This window comes from Trachurus japonicus, chromosome 17, assembly GCF_045865225.1.
Source record: "Trachurus japonicus isolate A0001 chromosome 17, Traja_1.0".
Classification (NCBI taxonomy): domain Eukaryota; kingdom Metazoa; phylum Chordata; class Actinopteri; order Carangiformes; family Carangidae; genus Trachurus; species Trachurus japonicus.
The window spans coordinates 5,667,563-5,688,430 of record NC_140923.1 but is presented as its reverse complement, the minus strand read 5'-3'; the positions used below and the strand labels follow the sequence as shown (position 1 = coordinate 5,688,430).

General features: G+C 41.5%; 1 protein-coding gene across 6 annotated transcripts in view; it reads left to right on the top strand.

The window, feature by feature from the left end:
- esyt2a (extended synaptotagmin-like protein 2a) overlaps window positions 1–20,868 on the top strand; it is a 70,396-nt gene that overhangs the window by 26,770 nt on the left and 22,758 nt on the right. For all 6 annotated transcript variants that reach the window (XR_015038091.1, XM_085805384.1, XM_085805383.1 and 3 more), the window contains exons 4-8: window positions 451–585; window positions 1,836–1,912; window positions 2,662–2,734; window positions 6,852–6,941; window positions 14,386–14,441. Coding sequence is in view for 5 of the 6 variants with exons in the window: in XM_085805384.1 (XP_085661510.1) it covers window positions 451–585; window positions 1,836–1,912; window positions 2,662–2,734; window positions 6,852–6,941; window positions 14,386–14,441 (431 nt within the window). In the remaining variant the exon portion in view is untranslated. The remainder of the gene's footprint in view (window positions 1–450; window positions 586–1,835; window positions 1,913–2,661; window positions 2,735–6,851; window positions 6,942–14,385; window positions 14,442–20,868) is intronic.

The following is a 20,868-nucleotide window of genomic DNA, read 5'->3' as shown; positions in this document are numbered from 1 at the left end:
CATTTCTGCTTCCTCCCATCGATGTACAAATGATGTGAACAACAGTGATTTTAATTGGCTCATCGGTCAGCAGCAGGAACAGCAGTGAGGTATTATATCAGTGTTCAGGCTCTAATGGTTGATATTATTCATAAAGGAAAAACAGAGTTAGGTCATAAATTATTATGATAATGATATATTTAATTCAAAAGTTTTGCAATGAATTTGTCATAATCTCATCATTAATTGAGCGTGTAAGTGCAGGAAGCCTGGAAGTTATAATATATAATGATCATTGTGTGAGTATTGATCTGCATCGTTCTGTTTTCCAAATCCCTCCACGCCGTCGCTCTGCAGCCGGCGCTACTGACACGCCAGCTCGTGTCACGTCGTCTGTAACACGCTCTGCTTTTCAGCTCCCGTGTCGACAGAATGACATTTTTCTAATTCTTCCCTCCTTCCCTCCCTCAGACGGTGAAGCAGATGTGGCCGTTCATCTGCCAGTTCGTGGACAAGCTGTTCAGAGAGACCATTGAGCCGGCGGTGAAGAGCGCCAACCCTCATCTCAGCTCCTTCTGCTTCACCAAGATCGACATGGGCGACAAGGTGACGACACCACAGTGTGCATCCTGAAGTAGTTTGGATGATCAATGTATCAAAAGTGTAAAAAAAGAGGACGAGTGTGGCGCCTACAAACAAATGAAACTAGCTTTTACTGGTTCCAACTGTAATCAAGTCCTTTTTCAACGTGGAAACTAAATAAGAGCTGAAAATTTGCATGTTCATTTAAATTTGTTATTAATAGTGTTTTAGAAAGGTAGATGTTGTATTAAAGCTCCATACAGTATAAAGGTAGATGTTTGTATTAAAGCTCCATACAGTATAAAGGTAGATGTTTGTGTTAAAGCTCCATACAGTATAAAGGTAGATGTTTGTATTAAAGCTCCATACAGTATAAAGGTAGATGTTTGTGTTAAAGCTCCATACAGTATAAAGGTAGATGTTTGTGTTAAAGCTCCATACAGTATAAAGGTAGATGTTTGTGTTAAAGCTCCATACAGTATAAAGGTAGATGTTTGTGTTAAAGCTCCATACAGTATAAATGTAGATGTCCATGTGTAGTGTGATTATAAAGCAGCTCTAGGTTCTATATTAATACTGTGAAAGTATCAAAGCCTCAGTCCACAGAGAAATGCACACAGCCTGTATTCAGAAACTGAGCCTTAAAACCAGCCGTAAGGACTTCCTGTCACTTTGTGATGTCACAACTAAGCCCCGCCCCCTCACCACCTGGACCCACCATCCAACAAAAACTTTGCAGGATTTGGTTTCTCTGAGTGTTTTATTCTGAAATCTGCTCTGTTTTTTTATTTTTATCACTTCAGAAAACAGTCAGCCAATCAGGACACAGAGGAGATGTTTTTTTTTTTGTAAAATATGAGATTTTTTACGAGAGATGAGAAAATTCAATAGTGAGAATTAAATTAGTCTTGAAGCAGAACAATAAAAGCAGCTGTTACCGTCGCTCTGTTGCTCGTGGCTTCTCTCAAAGACGATGTGTTTAGATCTTTTATTGGCGTGTTTCTATTTTCATCTACTTTGTTGCTGCTGAACTTCCATGACTTCCATGAATTTTCTATTTTCTGCTCCTTTTTTTTTTGCTGGAGAAGAACAAAAGCATCAAAAGTGAATCTGGGTTTGAATCGCTCTCCTTCTGTCTTCTGTGACTTAAACCACATGCTGCCGACCCAGATTTAGTTCCCGTCGTCACGTCAGAGCAGAGCAGAGCAGAGAGGTTCAAGTCCAGAGAGGTTCACTCACCTGAAACTGTTTTTATCTCACCTGTGTCTCTGCAGCCGCTCAGAGTGAACGGGGTGAAGGTTTACACGGAGAACGTGGACAAGAGGCAGGTGATCATGGACCTGCAGATCAGGTAACAGTAAAACCTCCAGCAACAGCAAAACATCCCATAAACTCCCAGCTCAACCACACATTTCTACAAGACGATGCTAGTATTGATCTATAGTTTTATAGTTGTTAGTTAGCTTGTTAGTTTCAGTTTATTTCAGAAATGTTAAAAGACGTAAGAAATAATTCAGTAATGGACAGACAAAACAAATAAATACTTTGCAAAGACAACACATGAAAGAAATAAAATAATTTTATATGAAGATAATTTGATTTTTTTTTTTTTTTCATGTCCGAAAAAGGAGTGGAAAGAAGTAAAACTTAGTATTTACTCCCACCCCCTATTCATAAATTAGCTACGAAGCTTCCTTGTCATTATAATCTATACAGTAAGTTAATTTATAAATTCATTTAGGTGGATTTATTCTGATATATTACCACTAATCTTTATCTCTCTAATATATAGGCATATACATATATGGATTTATTCTAACATATTATCACTAATCTTAATCCATCTAATATATAGGCATATACATACAGTATATATAAAGACATATACAAACACATATACAAAAATACAAAAAATGACAACAAACCCATTAAAAACATCACAGTAAATAATGTTTTTATTGCCTGGTCCCACTGCTTTCTTCTGAATTATTTAAAAACGATTCCGAATATTCTTGTGTGATCCTTTTACAATTAAAGTGTTTGTGCTGCTCACGTGTCGATGGTACAAATCCAATAATTTCATTTCTGTTTCTCTTTCAGTTTTGTTGGGAACACAGAGATCGACGTGGACATAAAGAAATACTACTGCAGAGCTGGAATCAAAAGCATCCAGGTGTGTACAGGTGGAGTGGGCGTTAGGACGTCGTGTCAGGATAAAACTTTTATTGTGAAGTTTGTTTAATTTGTTGCAGAATAAGCAACAATTCATAGATTCGTCATCAATGACAGTTCCCTGCTTCTCTAATATGAGGAATTTCTGCTTTCCTCTGGTTAACATTATTACAAATTTACTCTTTTCGACCTCAGAGCCGACAAAACTATGAATTTTGAAAACGTCACCATGTCATATTGGACAGTTTCTCTGTTTCCTGACATTTCAGATAAATAATAATAATCTCTAATTGGAGCCTCACAGGAGTCCAAAACTGAATTATTTGGCCACAATCCTCCCTTGCACAGAGGCGTGATAAACACTTTAAACACTTTTATCTTTTTATCCATGAAGCCCTGGACCACAGGACTTCACCAAACCCGCTCAGCTGACTATCTAAGTCCCACTATCTAAGTCCCACGGTTAATTCTGAACTAGGAAAATCTACTTTTAGTTTAACCACATGGATTCATCTTCAAAACATACTCATGATTGACACTCTCACTTTAAGACATCGCTCTCAAATCCCCTCACTTCAATGTACACCTGTTTGACTGAGCACTGAGTATCGTCTACTAATGTTTTAACTCCTTAAAGGGGAACTCTTTAGGATTTCCACCTTAACTCAGCTCCATGTGTCCCTTGGTAACCCCTAATCTCTTGTTGATGACAGATAAGACTACACAGATATCACCATGGTAACATGGTAGATGATAAATAACCTTATCCACCGCTCCATGGATTGATTTCTCACCGGCTTCGTTGGAAACAAATTAATGCGGAGGAGACACCAGACCTGGAGAGTTCAGATTTAAACTCTTGTTTGATTTGTATTTTTCTGTTGTTGTACCTCGACGTCATTTCAAATGCAGGAAACCTCAATAGAGAGCCGAAGCGGAAGCAGGAAGTAACGGCGCCATGGGTCCTCAATTCAAAAAAAAGTCTCCATACAAATGAACGGGAGTGCAAGTTTTATTTCGTGATCCGTTTGAATTGCGCCATGAGAGAAAAATCTGTCCTCTACCTGTTTAAAACATCACGTTTCATGAAGAGAAATCAGCAGTTTATCGTAAAACGGCAACAGAAGAATGTATTTAGTGTGACAACGCTCTACAGACTACAAATCTGGTGTCCCACAAAAAAAACGTCACCAACTGACACGAGAAATGACGCCATGTGGTGACGTCACCTACGCGACCTGCAGTCTTTCTGGTTACGGATTCTTCGGAATTTTATTTTACAATAGTTTTACAACAAACTGCTGATTTCTCGGCATGAAACGTGATGTTTTAAACAGGTAGAGGACAGATTTTTTTCTCATGGCACAATTCAAACGGATCACGAAATAAAACTTGGACTCCCGTTCATTTGTATGGCGAGTTTTTTCGAATTGAAGACCCATGGTGCCGTTACTTCCTGCTTCCGCTTCGGCTCTCTATGATTTTTTGAGGCTTAAATAAAGGTTTGAATGAACAGTCACAGCCACCATGTTTGGAGGTTTCACAAACTTTCAAGCAGCATTGTACTGCATATATATACAAATGACTGATGTATTTATCTTCCACAGTGTAGTTGTTCAAAGGGAAGTGACAGTAGTCTGAGACACTTTATCAGGGCCTCATTAACCTGTGGCCCTGTGCAGACACACTTTTACATAATGTGTTGACAGAGGCCTGATAAAGCAGACGTTATCCACTCGGCCGCCGGCGCAGCATCAGGCCATATTTGCTGTTCAGAGATCAGAGAGAAAGGAGAGAAAGTGAGAGAGGAGAGAGAAGATTTACAGAGAGAGAAAGAGAGACGACGACGACGACGATGACATGTGTGACGCTAAGTCAATATTTGTCTTTTTGTGTGCGGCTTAAATCTTACAGCTCGCCGTCGTCGGGCTGCGTGTGTGTCGGCTGAAGAAGGAAGAAGTGGTTCAGATAGCAGAGACGTTGACTTAGGGCTTAGTGTGAAGGATAGGAGACGTACGGCTGGCTGTTTTTTTCTTTTCTTTTTCTTTTCTTTTTTTCCACCCGCTCGCTGTCAGACTGCAACTTTCCAACCAGAGTGTGATCCTGCAGAAAAAGAGACAACTTCTCTCTCCTCTGCTTGAACTAATTCCTCACACAACTTTATCAGCCACTCATGATTTACAGGAGGGGAAGGGGGGAGCGGGCGAGGGGTAAACACAAGCATATCTCCAATCTTTCCATTGCACTGGTTTTGATGAGCAAAATGCTGGTATTTGATTACTCAGAGCGAGCTGCAACCAAATTTGGTGCTGCAGACGGGCAGTCTACATATCTGAGGTTTGAGTCACTGCTTAATCCCCCTCCTCTTCCTCCTCTTCTTCCTCTTCCTCCCCCGAATAATAATAATGATAATGAAAAGCTCAGAGGGGAAACCTTCACTCACAGAAGGTTTCTGAAGAATCAGCAGCTACAAAACAACAAAACAACTTCCATCTGCCTCTGCTGCTGCAACACGGTTTGGTTTGAGTCCCAGATCTTAGCAGCATCTTACAGTCTGGTTTGGAACTAGCAGACGCAGCCAAATGTTGCAGACTTGTGTGTGTGACAAATTGCATAATGGCACGAGGGTTAGCTTAGAAAAGAAGATAAATGAGGCTATGACATCAACTTGTAGACGAGACGAGCAACAGAAGTTCAGACTGAGAAATCCTCTGTGTCGTGTCGACGAGTGTGAACAGAGGTCGGCTGCACAGCTGTTTCTATTGGAAAACGAAAAAAAAAATAGAAAATAGGAGTTTGCACAGTTCTTACTTGGATTTAAGGGTCCAGAGCTTTTTCTGTCCCCACAGAGTCATTTACAAGCTGCGCTGCTGTCGAGATCCATTATTGCAGAAGTGGAAGACGTCCAGTTTTTTGTCCCGGGCTGAAAATGGAAACTGTGTATTTTGGTGTTGGCTCAACAAACATCTACTCAGACTCAAAATTCTGTTGTTTTTTTTATTGTTTCACCAGATAGTTCCTCATTTAAATCCAGTTTTTAACCAATTTTGAACTATATTTAAAGCTCCATACGGTATAAAGGTAGATGTTTGTGTTAAAGCTCCATACAGTATAAAGGTAGATGTTTGTGTTAAAGCTCCATACAGTATAAAGGTAGATGTTTGTGTTAAAGCTCCATACGGTATAAAGGTAGATGTTTGTATTAAAGCTCCATACAGTATAAAGGTAGATGTTTGTGTTAAAGCTCCATACGGTATAAAGGTAGATGTTTGTGTTAAAGCTCCATACAGTATAAAGGTAGATGTTTGTGTTAAAGCTCCATACAGTATAAAGGTAGATGTTTGTATTAAAGCTCCATACAGTATAAAGGTATGGATTTCCATGTGTAGTCCTATTATAAAGCAGCTCTGTATTCAGAAACTGAGCCTTAAAACCAGCCATCAGGACTTCCTGCAACTTTGTGATGTCACAACAAAGCAGTTGCCATGCCCCCTATCTTCTCTATGTAAACTGCCAGAGGACTGCGGGTGAAAATTAGCTACTTGCTAATCCCGGTACATTTACGTTTGGGCTTCCTCTTTTCTCTTCCTTAAAAAGAGAAAAGAACTGATGTTATTAATGTACGTTGTCCTTTTTAAATAAATAAATTAAATTAAATTAAATTAACCACACCCACTTTCTGATGAATTATGGAAAGAGTTTTCTTCTGTTTGTCAAAACCTCAGGTGCAGAACCAGAACAAAAGGTGACCAAGTCAGAGGTTTAAACTCTGTGACCTCTGTGTGTTCGTTCACACTCCTCATACCAGACGTCTGTCTGCAGCTTCTCCTGCTGTTTTCTAAGGTCATGGGAGAACTCAGCTTGTAGTCTGATGTGTCTGTCGGCCGACTCACATGATGATGTAATCCGACATGATGAGAATAAAACCTGTTTGGAGTCACAGATGTATTGTTGTGAGGAACTGTCTGAACCCGGAGCTCGGGATCGTCAGGCCCCTGAGAGATAACGAGGTTAATGTCGGCAGCAGACACAACACTGACGAGTCGGTGATAATAACCGGTAGTAATAATAATAATAATGATGATGATGATGATATCTGTTCTTTCTCCTCTCCGCAGCTCCATGGAGTAATGAGGGTGGTGATGGAGCCTCTGTTGGGGGACATGCCTCTGATCGGAGCCCTGTCTGTCTTCTTCCTCAAGAAACCGGTGAGTTCCTTTCACAGACTTTTCTTTTCATGTGATACCGACGAGGGGGTGAAGTGAGACAGGATTTAAAATGTTGTGAGTTTTTATGGAGATTATCTGAAAATGTCCAACCCGGTTCTTAATGATATTGACTTACAACCATAAAAAGATCCATGAGCTGCCAAACACAATATAACATCCACATTAAAGCCTGGACTGAAGCTCCACACACTGAAGATGCTTAAAAAACAGATTTAAAGATCAACCACAAATCTTTAAAAACAAATAAGTGCAAAACACTATCATTCATTCAGTTTTTGTTTTTACATCATCATATCCTTATTGTTATAGATTATCCAATGCAACTTTATTTATAAAGCCTGGTTAACCAAAGCGCTGCAGACGTGCAGACGTGGACGAAATTGTTGGTGCCCTTCTGTTAAAGAAATAAAAACCCACAATTGTCACTGAAATAACTTGAAACTGACAAAAGTAAAAGGACCAAAGGACGTTCTCCCAGAAGCTTTTTGGACAGATGAGATGAAACTGGAGCACTTTGATCCAAAACTGAAGCTTTTTGATCCAGAGCTGAAGCTTGTTGATACAAAACCAGAGCTTTTTGATCCAAAACTGAAGCTTTTTGATCCTAAACTGAAGCTTTTTGATCCAGAGCTGAAGCTTTTTTATCCAGAACTGGAGCTTTTTGAACCAGAGCTGAAGCTTTTTGATCCCAAACCGAAGCTTTTTGATCCAGAGCTGAAGCTTGTTGATACAAAACCGGAGTTTTTTGATCCCAAACTAAAGCTTTTTGATCCAAAACTGAAGCTTTTTGATCCAGAGCTGAATTTTTTGATCCAAAAGCTATTCAAAAGCAATGCTTGATGATTCTCGTCCAAAATTTTATTAAAAATGTATTGCTTTTGTCAGTTTCAAGTTATTTCAGTGACGATTGTGTTTTTTCTTTTTCAAAGGATGCCAACAATTTTGTCCACGTCTGTAGTTATTCAAGATAAAATGAAATTAAAGCACAGGAAGTAAAAAAAAACGATATGACCACAAGAACCCAAATGTACAGATTTCAATCAGGGTTAAAAGCCACAGTGAGGAGTAAAACTGAGCCTGAATAAAGACCAGCCCAGTGCAGCCTGACATGATTAGTAAAGTCTGGATTTTAATTTCATGTCATCATTAAATTTGTAAAGATTTGTAAAGTAGAAACAGAAAATGAGGCGTCTGTCTGTTGTTGACGGTTCTAGTTCGGCCGTCCCCGGGGTTCATGTGGATTTGGTGTCTTGCAGCAGATGAGTTATGCTGCACGTCTGTACTTGTTGTGCTGCAGCAGTAAAGTCAGTGGCATCCTCCACCTCTCACCTCTGTCTGAAGGAACACAGCTCTGTTTTTAGTACGATCTCATTCTCCCTGAACGCTGCCACAGCCCGGCCTCACTCGTCCTTTTATCCGTGCATTCCTCCTCCCTGAACGATGTCTTCCTTCCCGTCCTCAAACACGTTTTATCTTCTAGATCCTGGCTGCGATAGCCGGCGTCCACAGGAAAAGAGTCCCCACCAAAAAAGAGACGTGAACTCGTCCCTTCTCCCCCTCCTGTTGTTGTTACTGTTGTTGTTGTTTTTGAGTCTGAAACCAGGGAGGGAAAATGATCTTTTGGATTTAGTCAGAATCACTGAGATGTGTCATCCTCCACCAGTTTAGTTCACTTCACTTCCTCTTTCCGTGTTTTGGAAATCGGATGTTCAGCATTTTTATTTTGTGAATGACTGACAGCTGCTTTGGTAATATCCATTAATTATTGAACAAACTTCACTCTCAGCACAACAAACACAGCACACGGTTGGCAGAGTTGGCTAAACGTTTATGCTAAAGATAAATAAAGGTTTTTTTCATACCACACAACTATTTTAGACGTCTTTTAAGTGAGTAATAAACACTTTAAAAATAAAAGCCCCTAAGTAGTTCCAAATAAAGAATTGATGCTAAAAACAAACTTTACCCCGATCCCATTTCTATCCCTTAGCCCCGCCCATTTGTTTTGCGCATCCCTGTTCTTTATATTAGAGTTTTTACTGATAAATTATTAGTAGGGCTGGGACAATATGCTTTTCTCCCGATTCGATTCTTCTACGATTTTTTGGATGGCGATTCGATTTAAATTGCGATTCTACGATATTGCAGATTCTCTCGATTTTTAGTCTGCAACATTTATCTGCACACAAATACTGTAGGAGCCTATAAATGAACATACTCCATTATAAAGTGAACTTAAACCCTTTTCAAAACCTGTACTCTCTGTATGTAAAAAAAAAAAAGGCTAACAAATGCACATTGCACAATATTTTAACCCCCCCCCCAAAAGAATCAAAAAAAAAATATGTTCCCCCCCAAAAAATCGATTTAAAAATCGCCAAAAAAGATATCGCGATATTTATGTGAGTCGATTTTTTCTCCCACCCCTAATTATTAGTCTACTCTTTGTTACGTCCCCTAATGTTTCATCGTTGGTGCTGATTTGCACGTGTGAGGCAGCAGTGGATGTCTAAACTTTCACTGAAGTTTTTCACGGCTCAACTGATACCAATGCATCATGATGCAGAATCAGATGATGATATGTCACAGTGTAGGAGGAGTGGTGTTGAATTTGAACTCTGCTGCAACTCTGAATAATAAACACACTGGGCCGTTCTCTTGCTTTTATTTTTTTTTGGGGGGTGGGGGGGCTTTTTTTGGCCCGTTGGCCGCCAACTGCCGACCGCCGGCGTCTGGAGTCGCTGCTGACATCACCACTCAAACATCCAGTGTGCAGCTGCACCTCAGGCTGGTTTCCTCGGAAAGATGAGGAGCTCAGATGATCTCAGTCTCTTCTCAGAGAGCGTGCACGTGGACAAATGTGAGAAGATACAGAGAGTCGACAAGTTGAGAAAGAATTCATTAAAGGGATAGTTCAACATTTTGGCAAATTGGCCCATTGCCATAATCCCTATAGTCATAGCAGTAGGTTCGTTACCTTTATTTGTCGGTGTAAGCTTTTTTTAGAACGGCGGAGCAGAGCGGCGAGCTGCTCAGAGCTATGCTACGGAGGCTAAGGGAATTTCTTGGTTTCCCTCATCAAATTCATCAAATACACAATCCAACAACTCCACAACGCTCTGGTGGACAAGTTGTTAGCCCTGAGCAGCTCGCCGCTCTGCTCCGCTGTTCTAAAAAAAGCTTACACCGACAATTAAAGGTAACAAACCTACTGCTACGACTATAGGGATTATGGCAATGGGCCAATTTGCCACAATGTTGAACTATCCCTTTAATGTAGGATAAAGAGCTCTGAGCTTCACGGTTCTTTCTGAGGAGCTGGAAAGAAATGAGTGTCCAGCTTTAACCATTTAATGGCAGACGAATTAAGATGTTCTACGTGAAAACTGATTCAGCTGCTGCAACGACTGGTCCACCACAGCCCAACGTTGCTGCTGTGTGTCGGTAGCTGCCGGTGTTTCCTCACCCTGTTCCTCCCTGTGGTCTGCAGTCGTGTTGCGGCAGGTCGTCTGGGTGCGATCTGACACTGAGGCTTCTGGCTCGTCAGGAAGTCGAGTTTTCAGCCACAGAGACGGGAGGTAACCAGGCAGTAACGGCTTCACACAGGAAGGTCGACGTCGTCTCCAGATTACAACCTGAACTCTGTTTTACCAGCATCGTCTCTGTGGACGGCTCTGGGCCGCCGGTCGCTCTGTCAGACACTGAAATATCTAAAACAACTTTCTGATCTCCCATGATACTTTGCACTCATGTTTGTGGTATCTAGAGGAGGGATCAATTTGGTGAACGAATCATCTTCCCTCAGAGCCACCGTGAGGTTATTATGAGTGGACGATCCACTTTTCAGGAGGAATTATTAATATTATTTATTACAATCATTGTAAGGAAGAAAAGCGTTCCCTGCACACTGTCCTTAAACTTGCAAAACACTTGAGATCTCTGCTTGACAAAGGTCTGAGGACCGAAACGTTGTGCTTTTTTTTCCCACATTATATTCTTTTTGCAAGTCTAAGGACAGTGTGTGGGCAACTTTTTTCTTCCTTACAGTGACTCTATCCTCCAACGCACCTGTCCACAACGGCTTTTTAAGGTGTTTATCCACAGAATTTCTTACAATCATTAAAATAGTTAATAAAATGCTGCAAGATTGAGTCTTAAAGGAGACATATCATGTCCCTTTTCCATACATTAAAATAGTTCCCAGGTGTCTTAAAGACATGATTCGCTCAAAATCCCCCAAGGATCAAACATCACAGCTCTTTTCATCCTCTCAAAACAGAACGGCTGGTTTCAGTGCCTGTCCCTTTAAATGCAAATGAACCCCTACTTGCCCCGCCCCTTTTACTGGTACCAGGTAGGGGTGGTATTATGCAAATTTGTAAACTAATGACATCATTGGAAGACAACTTAGGGAACAGTTCATAAAACCACATGGATTTCAACCTCATGAGCCTGAAAATTACAGATTTTTTTTGTCAATTCTCACATTTTGGGGCCAGAAACCAAGACAAACACCCAAATAAATGCTAAAGAGCCTTAAAAAAGTGATATTTTCATAATATGTCCCCTTTAAAACCAACAAATGAGTTGTATTCTACTTCCTGTAACCTCGTCCTGAACGTTTTTTTCAATGGGTTTTGTCTTTGATGGCTGAGAAAAACACGAGCTCAAGACATTTTCTAGTTTGTACCTCGTCCCTGATTCTTCAAAATTTCATGTCCAACAAGTGTCTACGTGACACTAACTAAGGAGGTTGTGGAGGACGTTAAACGGCCCGGTTGTGTTTGTTCTGGCGGTGTGAACGGAGATCAGTGTGAAGTTTAGTGGTGGTGATGTTGAAGTCATGTGACCGAGGCGTAGTCGGTCCGTGTCCGGATGAAACAGGATGAACAAATGTAGCTTACAGTCAAAAACGATGCCAACACAAACACATCGACCACAAACACTTTCACACACACACACACACACACACACACACACACACACACACACACACACACACACACACACTCTCTGAGCATGTTTTACTTATTCAGGAGCTGAGTTCGTCCTCAGGCCAAACCTTCACTCAGCTCAGGTTGTCGTGAGTTTCGTTTCATCGTCTTCCTGTGCCACGGCAGAACGGCATTGTGGTCCGCCGTGGGCCGCATCGCGTGCACTGAGGAGGCCACAGAAAGTCATACACACACTCCACTGTACTGCACACTGCACACACACACACACATGCCAGCATTTGCCTGTGCACACACAACTGTGCATGTCTAATTATTTATCTGTGTCACATGTGTTTTACACGAGAATTAAAAGGAATTTCACTGGATAGAAAAACATGGCCGACGTCTGACAGGAAGGAAGGATCTGACGTAAAGTTTTAGGAGCTCGAGCCGTTCAAGTGTGTGTGTGTGTGTGTGTGTGTGTGTGTGTGTGTGTGTGTGTGTGTGTGTGTGTGTGTGTGTGCTGCACAGATTTTTGACTTTTTTTGTTGTAATTCCTCCTGTGTGTGTTTCCTGTTGTCGGGGCCGATGGAGGAAACTTGGCTGGTGTGTAAACACAAAGTTTGTGCGGTCATGAGTTTTCAAGCTGCTGACTTTATGATTTTATTAAAACAGTCGTTCCTGCTCCTTCCTGAACAACCTGCGACCAAACATCATCCACTTTGATGCTCAGTCACTTCTCATGGACACGTCACACAACCAACCAATTAAATCTCATGTTTGACCTAAAAGAAGTCATGTTGACCGACTGAATGCCTCATATTTGACATCATTTTAATATGCAATAGAATAATAATATGCATTTATCACCATAATATTAACTAGAGCTGCAACAATTAGTTGATCAATTAAACAGCAATTGATTATTAAATTAATTTGTCAACTATTTTGATAATTGAATAATAGATGTGAGTAGTTTTTTAAGAAAAAATAGTCCAAATTCTCTGATTTCAGCTTCTTAAATGTGAATATTTCTAGTTTCTTTGTTCCTTTATGACAATAAACTGAGTCTCTCTTTGGTTTGTGGACAAAACAAGACATTTGAGGACGTTGTCTTGTGGTTTGAGTGACATTTTTTAAAATATTTTTAACATTTTCTTCAACAAACAACTCCTCAATTAATCGTTTGCATAATCAACAGATTAATTGATAATGAAAATAATCGTTAGTTGCAGCCCTAATATCAGATGACAATAATAATAAGTGGTGGAGCGTTCAACAAAGAAACCAAAGAATCTCAAACATTATATTTAAAAAAAAATGTAATAAAATAAAACAATTAAAGGCAGCATCATCTCTCAGCTGTGATAACCAGCGGCCTCCAGCGATTAACATTTTAAGCCTCTTTTACAACCTTTTCCAGCTTTGCTGCTGGTCACGCTTAATCTCAGACGTACTCACACACACACACACACACACACACACACACACACACACAATCCCTCTGACTTGTGCACAGTAGCTGGTCGACCACGGTGTCAGTGATGTATTTAAAAACACAACCACACTGACATCAGGTTGTTTAGTCCACGACACCTGGCAGCTCCTTATATGGTCGACGGGCTGCTGTTATTTTGAGCCGGGCGCCGTCCCAACGCCACTGGTGATTGTCTCCTCTGTGTGTGTGTGTGTGTGTGTGTGTGTGTGTCCACGTCTGCAGCAGGAACACACAGCGGTCTGATGTGTTTACTGTTTAACCCGTGGGTTTTTCTGTCCGATGATGATGATGATGATGGTGGTTCACTTGTTACCGGGGGAAAATAAATCCCCATGGTAACAGATGCTGAACCAGTTCTAAGGGTCAGACGATCAGAACCTGTCAACATCAGCAGCCAAACTACGGACCAATCAGATCGCTCCTACAGGATCCTGTCAGGGACAAAAGGCTTTAAAACTACACAATGTGGTTAACCCACCTCTATCTGAGCTTTCGATTCATGTAAAACCTCTGATGCGTGTTGCCTTCAGGGACAGTTTTTCATCAAGCAGTCTCTGAATTTCCCTCTAAAACAACTCTGTGTGGTAACGTTGTGTTATTATCTCATAGCGTGGTGAATGTGCAGGTCACAACTTGTCCACCAGAGCGTTGTGGAGTTGTTGGATTGTGTATTTGATGAGTTTGATGAGGGAAACCAAGAAATCCCATTAGCCTCCGTAGCGTAGCTCTGAGCAGCTCACGGCTCTGCTCCGCCGTTCTAAAAATAGCTTGCACCGACAATTAAAGGTAACGAACCTACTGCTATGACTATAGGGATTATTATGGCAATGGGCCAGTTTGCCAAAATGTTGAACTATCCCTTTTAAAAAAAAGAAGGGAACAGAATAGACATACATTATTTAATGATTTAATGTTCTCTCTAAATTCATGTAAAACACTTTTACAGCCAATTGAGTCTTTTATTTATTTCTTTTTTTTCCCTGTCTTTCAGTTGCTGGACATCAATTGGACAGGACTCACAAACATGCTGGACATTCCCGGTGTCAAGTAAGTTCCTGTGTGTGTGTGTGTTAATCGATAAGTAATGTGTTTTCATTTGCATGTCTGCGTGTTGTTTGTTTGTTTGTTTGTTTGTTGCTGTTGTTGCCCGAGCAACCACTGTTTTTAATTAAAATCAATCGGTTTACTGTGTCGTTAAGAGACACACACACATTCACTCAGACACACACACACACACACACACCTATCCAGATTCCTTTGATAATCATGACCAGGTGGCTTCACACAGTTCCTCGGGGGGCGAGCTGGTCATTAGAGAGAGCAGCTGTGTGTGTGTGTGTGTGTGTGTGTGTGTGTGTGTGTGTGTGTGTGTGTGTGTGTGTGTGTGTGTGTGTGTGTGTGTGTGTGTGTGTGTGTGTGTGTGTGTGTGTGTGTGTGACATGATGTCATAACTGTGTGTGTTCTGTCTACATGTGGACGACGTGCTGCTGCTCTCACACTGGACGTCCATTGTGTGGTTCACGCTCCACTAAAATACACTGTTTTGCATTGCACACACACACACTACACACACAAACACACACAGAGGTGCCATTCAACATGAGTGATTGATCCCCTCTGGGCCTTAAAGGGATAGTTCAACATTTTGGCAAATTCTCCTCTCACCATAATCCCTATAGTCATAGCAGTAGGTTCGTTATCTTTAATTGTCGGAGCAAGCTGTTTTGAGATCAGCGGAGCAGAGACGTGAGCTGTGCGTTATTCCCTCATCAAACTAGACATCAAATACACAATCCAACAACTCCAAAACACTCTGTTGTGACCTTCACATTCACCACGCTATGAGATAATAACGTATAATTGTGTAACATTACGACACATGAAGCAAATACTCAGAACTACTTTTGTGTAATTTGAAATCCCTCCGCCCTGCAGCCGTGTCTGGAAAGTAGTTCCTGCTGCCTTTGCATCAAAAACAACTCCATCTCCGTAATGTTACATGATTATCTCATAGCGTGGTGAATGTGCAGGTCACAACTTGTCCACCAGAGCGTTGTGGAGTTGTTGGATTGTGTATTTGATGAGTTTGATGAGGGAAACGTGGAAATACCATGCACTGTGCAGAGCTCACGGCTCTGTTCCGCCGTTCTAAAAATAGCTTGCACCGACAATTAAAGGTAACGAACCTACTGCTATGACTATAGGGATTATGGCAATGGGAACAATTAGCCAAAATGCTGAAATATCCCTTTAACACACACACTCACACTCGTGCTCTTTCAGCTCAGCTAAACAAAGACCCATCCTGAGATCCTTCAACCTGCTGAGGTCACATCTGCATCTCTTTATTTTCCTTTTCATACCAAAGTGTGTTTGTGTGTTCGTGTGTGTGTGTGTGTGTGTGTGTGTGTGTGTGTGTGTGTGTGTGTGTGTGTGTGTGTGTGTGTGTTTTCCCCACTGACTCAGTTCAGTGTTTGTCTGCTGAGCTCATGGAAATGTTAATGGAGGCAGATCTGGTGCAGACCGACCGAGTCCGACCGCTGTGTGTCGTCGTGTCGTTGTCACGCCTGTGCAGCAGGACGAGTAGAGGACAGAGGTGTGAGAGCAGACGACATCCTGAAGAGGAGAAGCTTCATTCATTCATTCATTCTTCCTCTTCTCCTTCTTCTATCCCAGTCAGTTGTGTGGTTCTGTAGTTTCAAGACGAGCCTCCATGTTGTTGCTCCAGTGTGTGTGTGTGTGTGTATGTGTGAGTGACCCGAGTCCTCCGGCGTACGGTGGCCCAGAGAGCTCAACATGCCGCAGCTTTAAGAAAACACATGCAAATGGGACAAAAACACAAGCAAATCCAGACATGAGAATCACAGACGGCAACAACGAAACAAAACAAAGAACAGATGCACTCGTCGTTCAGCGCTTTTAACAACAAGGCTGCGTTCGACAAGTCAAAACAATCTCCTCTGCTCACTTTAACGCAAAACATGAAACAAAGAAGTGGAGGAGAGTTCACAACCACAACAACGAGGAGGAGGTGGAGAAAACTAACTGAGAAAAACAAGATTTATACATGTCAAGGTTAAATATGCTCCGTTTATATGAGGGAAGCTACATTTATGGATTTAAGAAATAAAACACTGTGGAAGAATTTTAAAAAAAAGAAAAAAAGTGGTCGGGGCTTTATTTCTGTCATTCAAGGTGCAGGTCCACCTTCCTCCACTGTGTCCTAGTGCTGTCAGAACGAACTTCCCTGTTCGAACAGCATTCAAATTATTTTAAAATGAGAACATTCAAAGGTGGAAACTGACGTTCGAACATGTGACTTCCACAACGACGCAAATTAACGTTGTGCGTCGCGACGTTCGGGGCAGTAAACGTGTGCTTTTTTTAAATTGCCTATTCATTCTGCTGGGGCGGTGCACCCACGTGTTCCCACACTACACACACACCTTGTTTTTTGTTTTATCGATCAATCTGTGGACCACACGATCCGAAAGGACCACAGATCAACTGTGATCCATTGCACCACTACTTGTAATATTTCGATTTCCTTTCTTGAAGTTTTATATTGAGTTGTTAAAACTTCAGTGTGTTGCAAATGTTACATAACAGATTTGGTTGGAATGCCCTTTAGTGGACACAAGACATAATAATAAGATGATATATAGGTGAATATAATGAGCTTAAAAAAAAAACATTACAAATCTAATGAGAATATTTAACATAAAAAGCATTAGAAATTCAAAATCCTACTGACGAAACCATGATTTGCAGAAAATGATATAGTTGTACTTGGTGAGTTATGGTGAATGTGATCACAAGTTGCAGATTCATTAGCTTCAGTGAAGAATCAGAGCTGTTAACAAACGTAATATGATGCGTTCAGTACATGTGAAGTTTGTTTGTTGTCTCCCCATAAAAGGTGAAATGAGCTACATGCCTTTATCTGTTCTTGGACTTAAATTCAATATTTAGTTTATTTTAAAGTGTTGCATTGTATAAGAAGCAGTTGCTTTTCAAATAATAGGAAACTCTGGACTTACTCTGACACCGATTCAGTTAGTCCAAGTAAACAGTCTCTGTCGGTCTTTGTCTGTGGACGTTACAGCAGGTACTGTAGATCTTGGCCGAGCTCAGGAGTCTTTGGCGGAAACAGATTGGTGACCGCTGCCTGAAATACTACTACAGCAAGGAATTGTGGGAAGCAGTGAAACTTCCTCTCCTTAGATGCTTCAAGGTCTTGGAGCCTCTGAGAGTAAAAGTTTGTTTGCTTTTTTTTAATTGCAGTGCATTGAGCCTTTTCCCTCTTGTCCAGTCCCAGTAACTTCAGTCACAGTCTTCTAACTGTGTTACTGCAGCTCCATCAATTATTTAATGTTGCCATGTCCACGGGAATTCATATTTGCATAAGGACGGAGCAGATGATGGAAAGACAGTGTCAGAAAAATTCAATAAAAAGACAGAACAGGACGGGTTTTTTAAAAACAGGAAGCAAACAGGAGATAAATAAAAAGCACTTTGCTTTAATCTTGGTCAGGAAACACCACATGTTGGAGGAAAACTACAATTACAACTGCAACTGTGTTTGTGAGAGCATGCACAATCCTTCCTGTTTGACATAATGAGAGAAAATGACAGCGGTGCTTTGAAGAGACGATCCCAGTGGACGGACGAGCTCTGTGGCTCCGCTGCTGAAACCATTACATTCACCACCGGATCACAGGACGGATTATGACCTGTATTTTTCCTCCGCTAAGTGTTGGTATTTTTAGTAACGTGATTATGAAAGAGAGAGAGACAGAGAGAGAGGGAAAGAGAGGGACGCCGCAGACAGATGTGACGTTGAGCCGGTTTGGAAGAAGCTTTTCAAGACAGGACTTCTTCGTTCAGATCCTCGGCGGTAACCGTCGTTATGTTGAGACGTCAGAGGAAAGAAGAGTCGACTCATCCCGACAGAAAAAAGAAAAGCTCTATTAACTCACATGCTGTGTGTGGTCGGGTGTGGAGGACGTCTGTGTCTTTGCATGAGCCCTCAGGGCCACCGTACAAACCAGATCCACACATCGTTTGCTAAGTCACTGATTCACTGTCCATACAGTATAAAGGTAGATGTTTGTATTAAAGCTCCATACAGTATAAAGGTAGATGTTTGTGTTAAAGCTCCATACAGTATAAAGGTAGATGTTTGTGTTAAAGCTCCATACAGTATAAAGGTAGACGTTTGTATTAAAGCTCCATACAGTATAAAGGTAGATGTTTGTATTAAAGCTCCATACAGTATAAAGGTAGATGTTTGTGTTAAAGCTCCATACAGTATAAAGGTAGATGTTTGTGTTAAAGCTCCATACAGTATAAAGGTAGATGTTCATGTGTAGTGTGATTATAAAGCAGCTCTAGGTTCTATATTAATACTGTGAAAGTATCAAAGCCTCAGTCCACAGAGAAATGCACACAGCCTGTATTCAGAAACTGAGCCTTAAAACCAGCCGTCAGGACTTCCTGTCACTTTGTGATGTCACAACTTAGCCCCGCCCCCTCACCACCACCTGGACCCGCCATCCAACCAACGCTTGATTTTGTTTTTCTCTGAGTGTTTTATTCTGAAACCTGCTCTATTTTTTATTCTATCACTTTAGAAAACAGTCAGCCAATCAGAAGAGAGCATCAGAGCCTCCTCCTCTCTTCTGATTGGCTTAGAGAGGAGATGGAAAACTACTACTGAGAGGCCTGTGAATATTCTCATTTGTCCAGGTCATAGTAGGACTTGGCTATTTGTCTAGACAAAGATGCGTTGTGTTCGATTTAAATTTCCTTGAGATACTACTGAGATGGTTTTTGGTTCTTAAAGGGATAGTAGCATTTTTTTAAAAGTGGGGTTGTATGATCTACAAATAGCCCCTAAGTACTTTAATTGCAGTAGAAGACTCTCTACACTCCTCCCGTTAGCAACGCCAGCCCATAGCCCTGCCCAGAGAGTTACAACATACATTGTTGTGAACAGACCCAAAGAAACGGCCTATTTTCGTGGCCTAAAAGAGGTTTTACCTGAAAAAAAAAAACACAGTTCCATTGTTCGCTATAATATTTTTTTTTCCAGCCCTTCAAAGTGCAGGAAAAACACAGTTTTTATTTGGAGCTAACCAACTGCTGATCAGCGGGCGCTAACCCTGGGCGGAGGGATACGTGAGTTGGTTAGGTGTATGTTGTCACTGTATGTTGTAAATCTCTGGGCAGGGCTATTATGGGCTGGCGTTGCTAACGGGAGGAGTGCAGAGAGTCTTCTACTGCAATTAAAGTACTTAGGGGCTATTTGTAGATCATACAACCCCACTTTTTAAAAAATGCTACTATCCCTTTAAAATGACAGATGTCAGAATATTTCACCCTTCATCTTAATAATCGTTGTTAACCTTATACTAGCTGTTAACCTTATACTAGCTGTTAACCTTAATACTAGCTGTTAATCCCTGAGTAGCTGCAGCTCTGTCACCAGCTGGTTCTGACCTGTTGCTGTTTCCTGCTGCTTCTCTGTTTGTGTTGAGCAGAGAGAGAAACCCTCTGTGGTTTCCACATGACTCCACCCTGAGAAATGCAGCTCTCCTTGTTTGACGACTTTGTGAGAAAGCACCACAATGCATGTGTGTGTGTGTGTGTGTGTGTGTGTGTGTGTGTGTGTGTGTGTGTGGGTGGCTATGAGTGTGTGTGTGTTTCTGCTGTGAACAAGCTACAGACCTGCCCAGGCCTTACCCTCCTTACTCTCTTCCTGTGTGTGTGTGCTCACATTTCCTCAGTGATTATTTGCATTTTATCCTGAAACAGCAGGAAAACCTAAGGTCACTTTCATATGTGTGTGTGTGTGTGTGTGGCCAACCCAGAGCTGGCTGCTTTCATAGGCATGATGGGATACGTGGAGTGGTGGTGGTGGTGTGTGCGTGTGTGTGTGTGTGTGTGGTGACTGAGCAGAGCAGGAATCAGCACGTCAACACCAGAAACACCAGTTTACAACAATCACATTGAGCTGTAGTGGGAAGCAGACCCAGGATCAGCTCTGTGTCTGTGTGTGTGTGTGTGTGTGTGTGTGTGTGTGTGTGTGTGTGTGTGTGTGTGTGTGTGTGTGTGTGTGTGTGTGTGTGTGTGTGAGAGGAGACTATAGTCGGAGCAGCTGTGTTTTAAAGCGGGAGGCTGCTGCCCTCTAGAGGACGTGGCGGTGTAACGCCACATTAAACCTGAGGAGTGAGGGAAACTCAGCCAGTGAACAGTAAAGCTCTAGCTCTGCCTCTGGACCAGTTCCCTGCTCCCCTGGTTTTAAGTTGTCCAAATAAACTCTAATGCTCATCCTATCAAAATAAAAGCTCAAATTGAGCTCAAAATAACTATGTAAGCAGCAGCGTCTCTGTTCCTTTAAACAAGTGGTTCTCAAAGTGGGTTCTTGAGACGGTTCAAGTGGGTCCCCAACTTCTTTCTTTTTACATTTTTT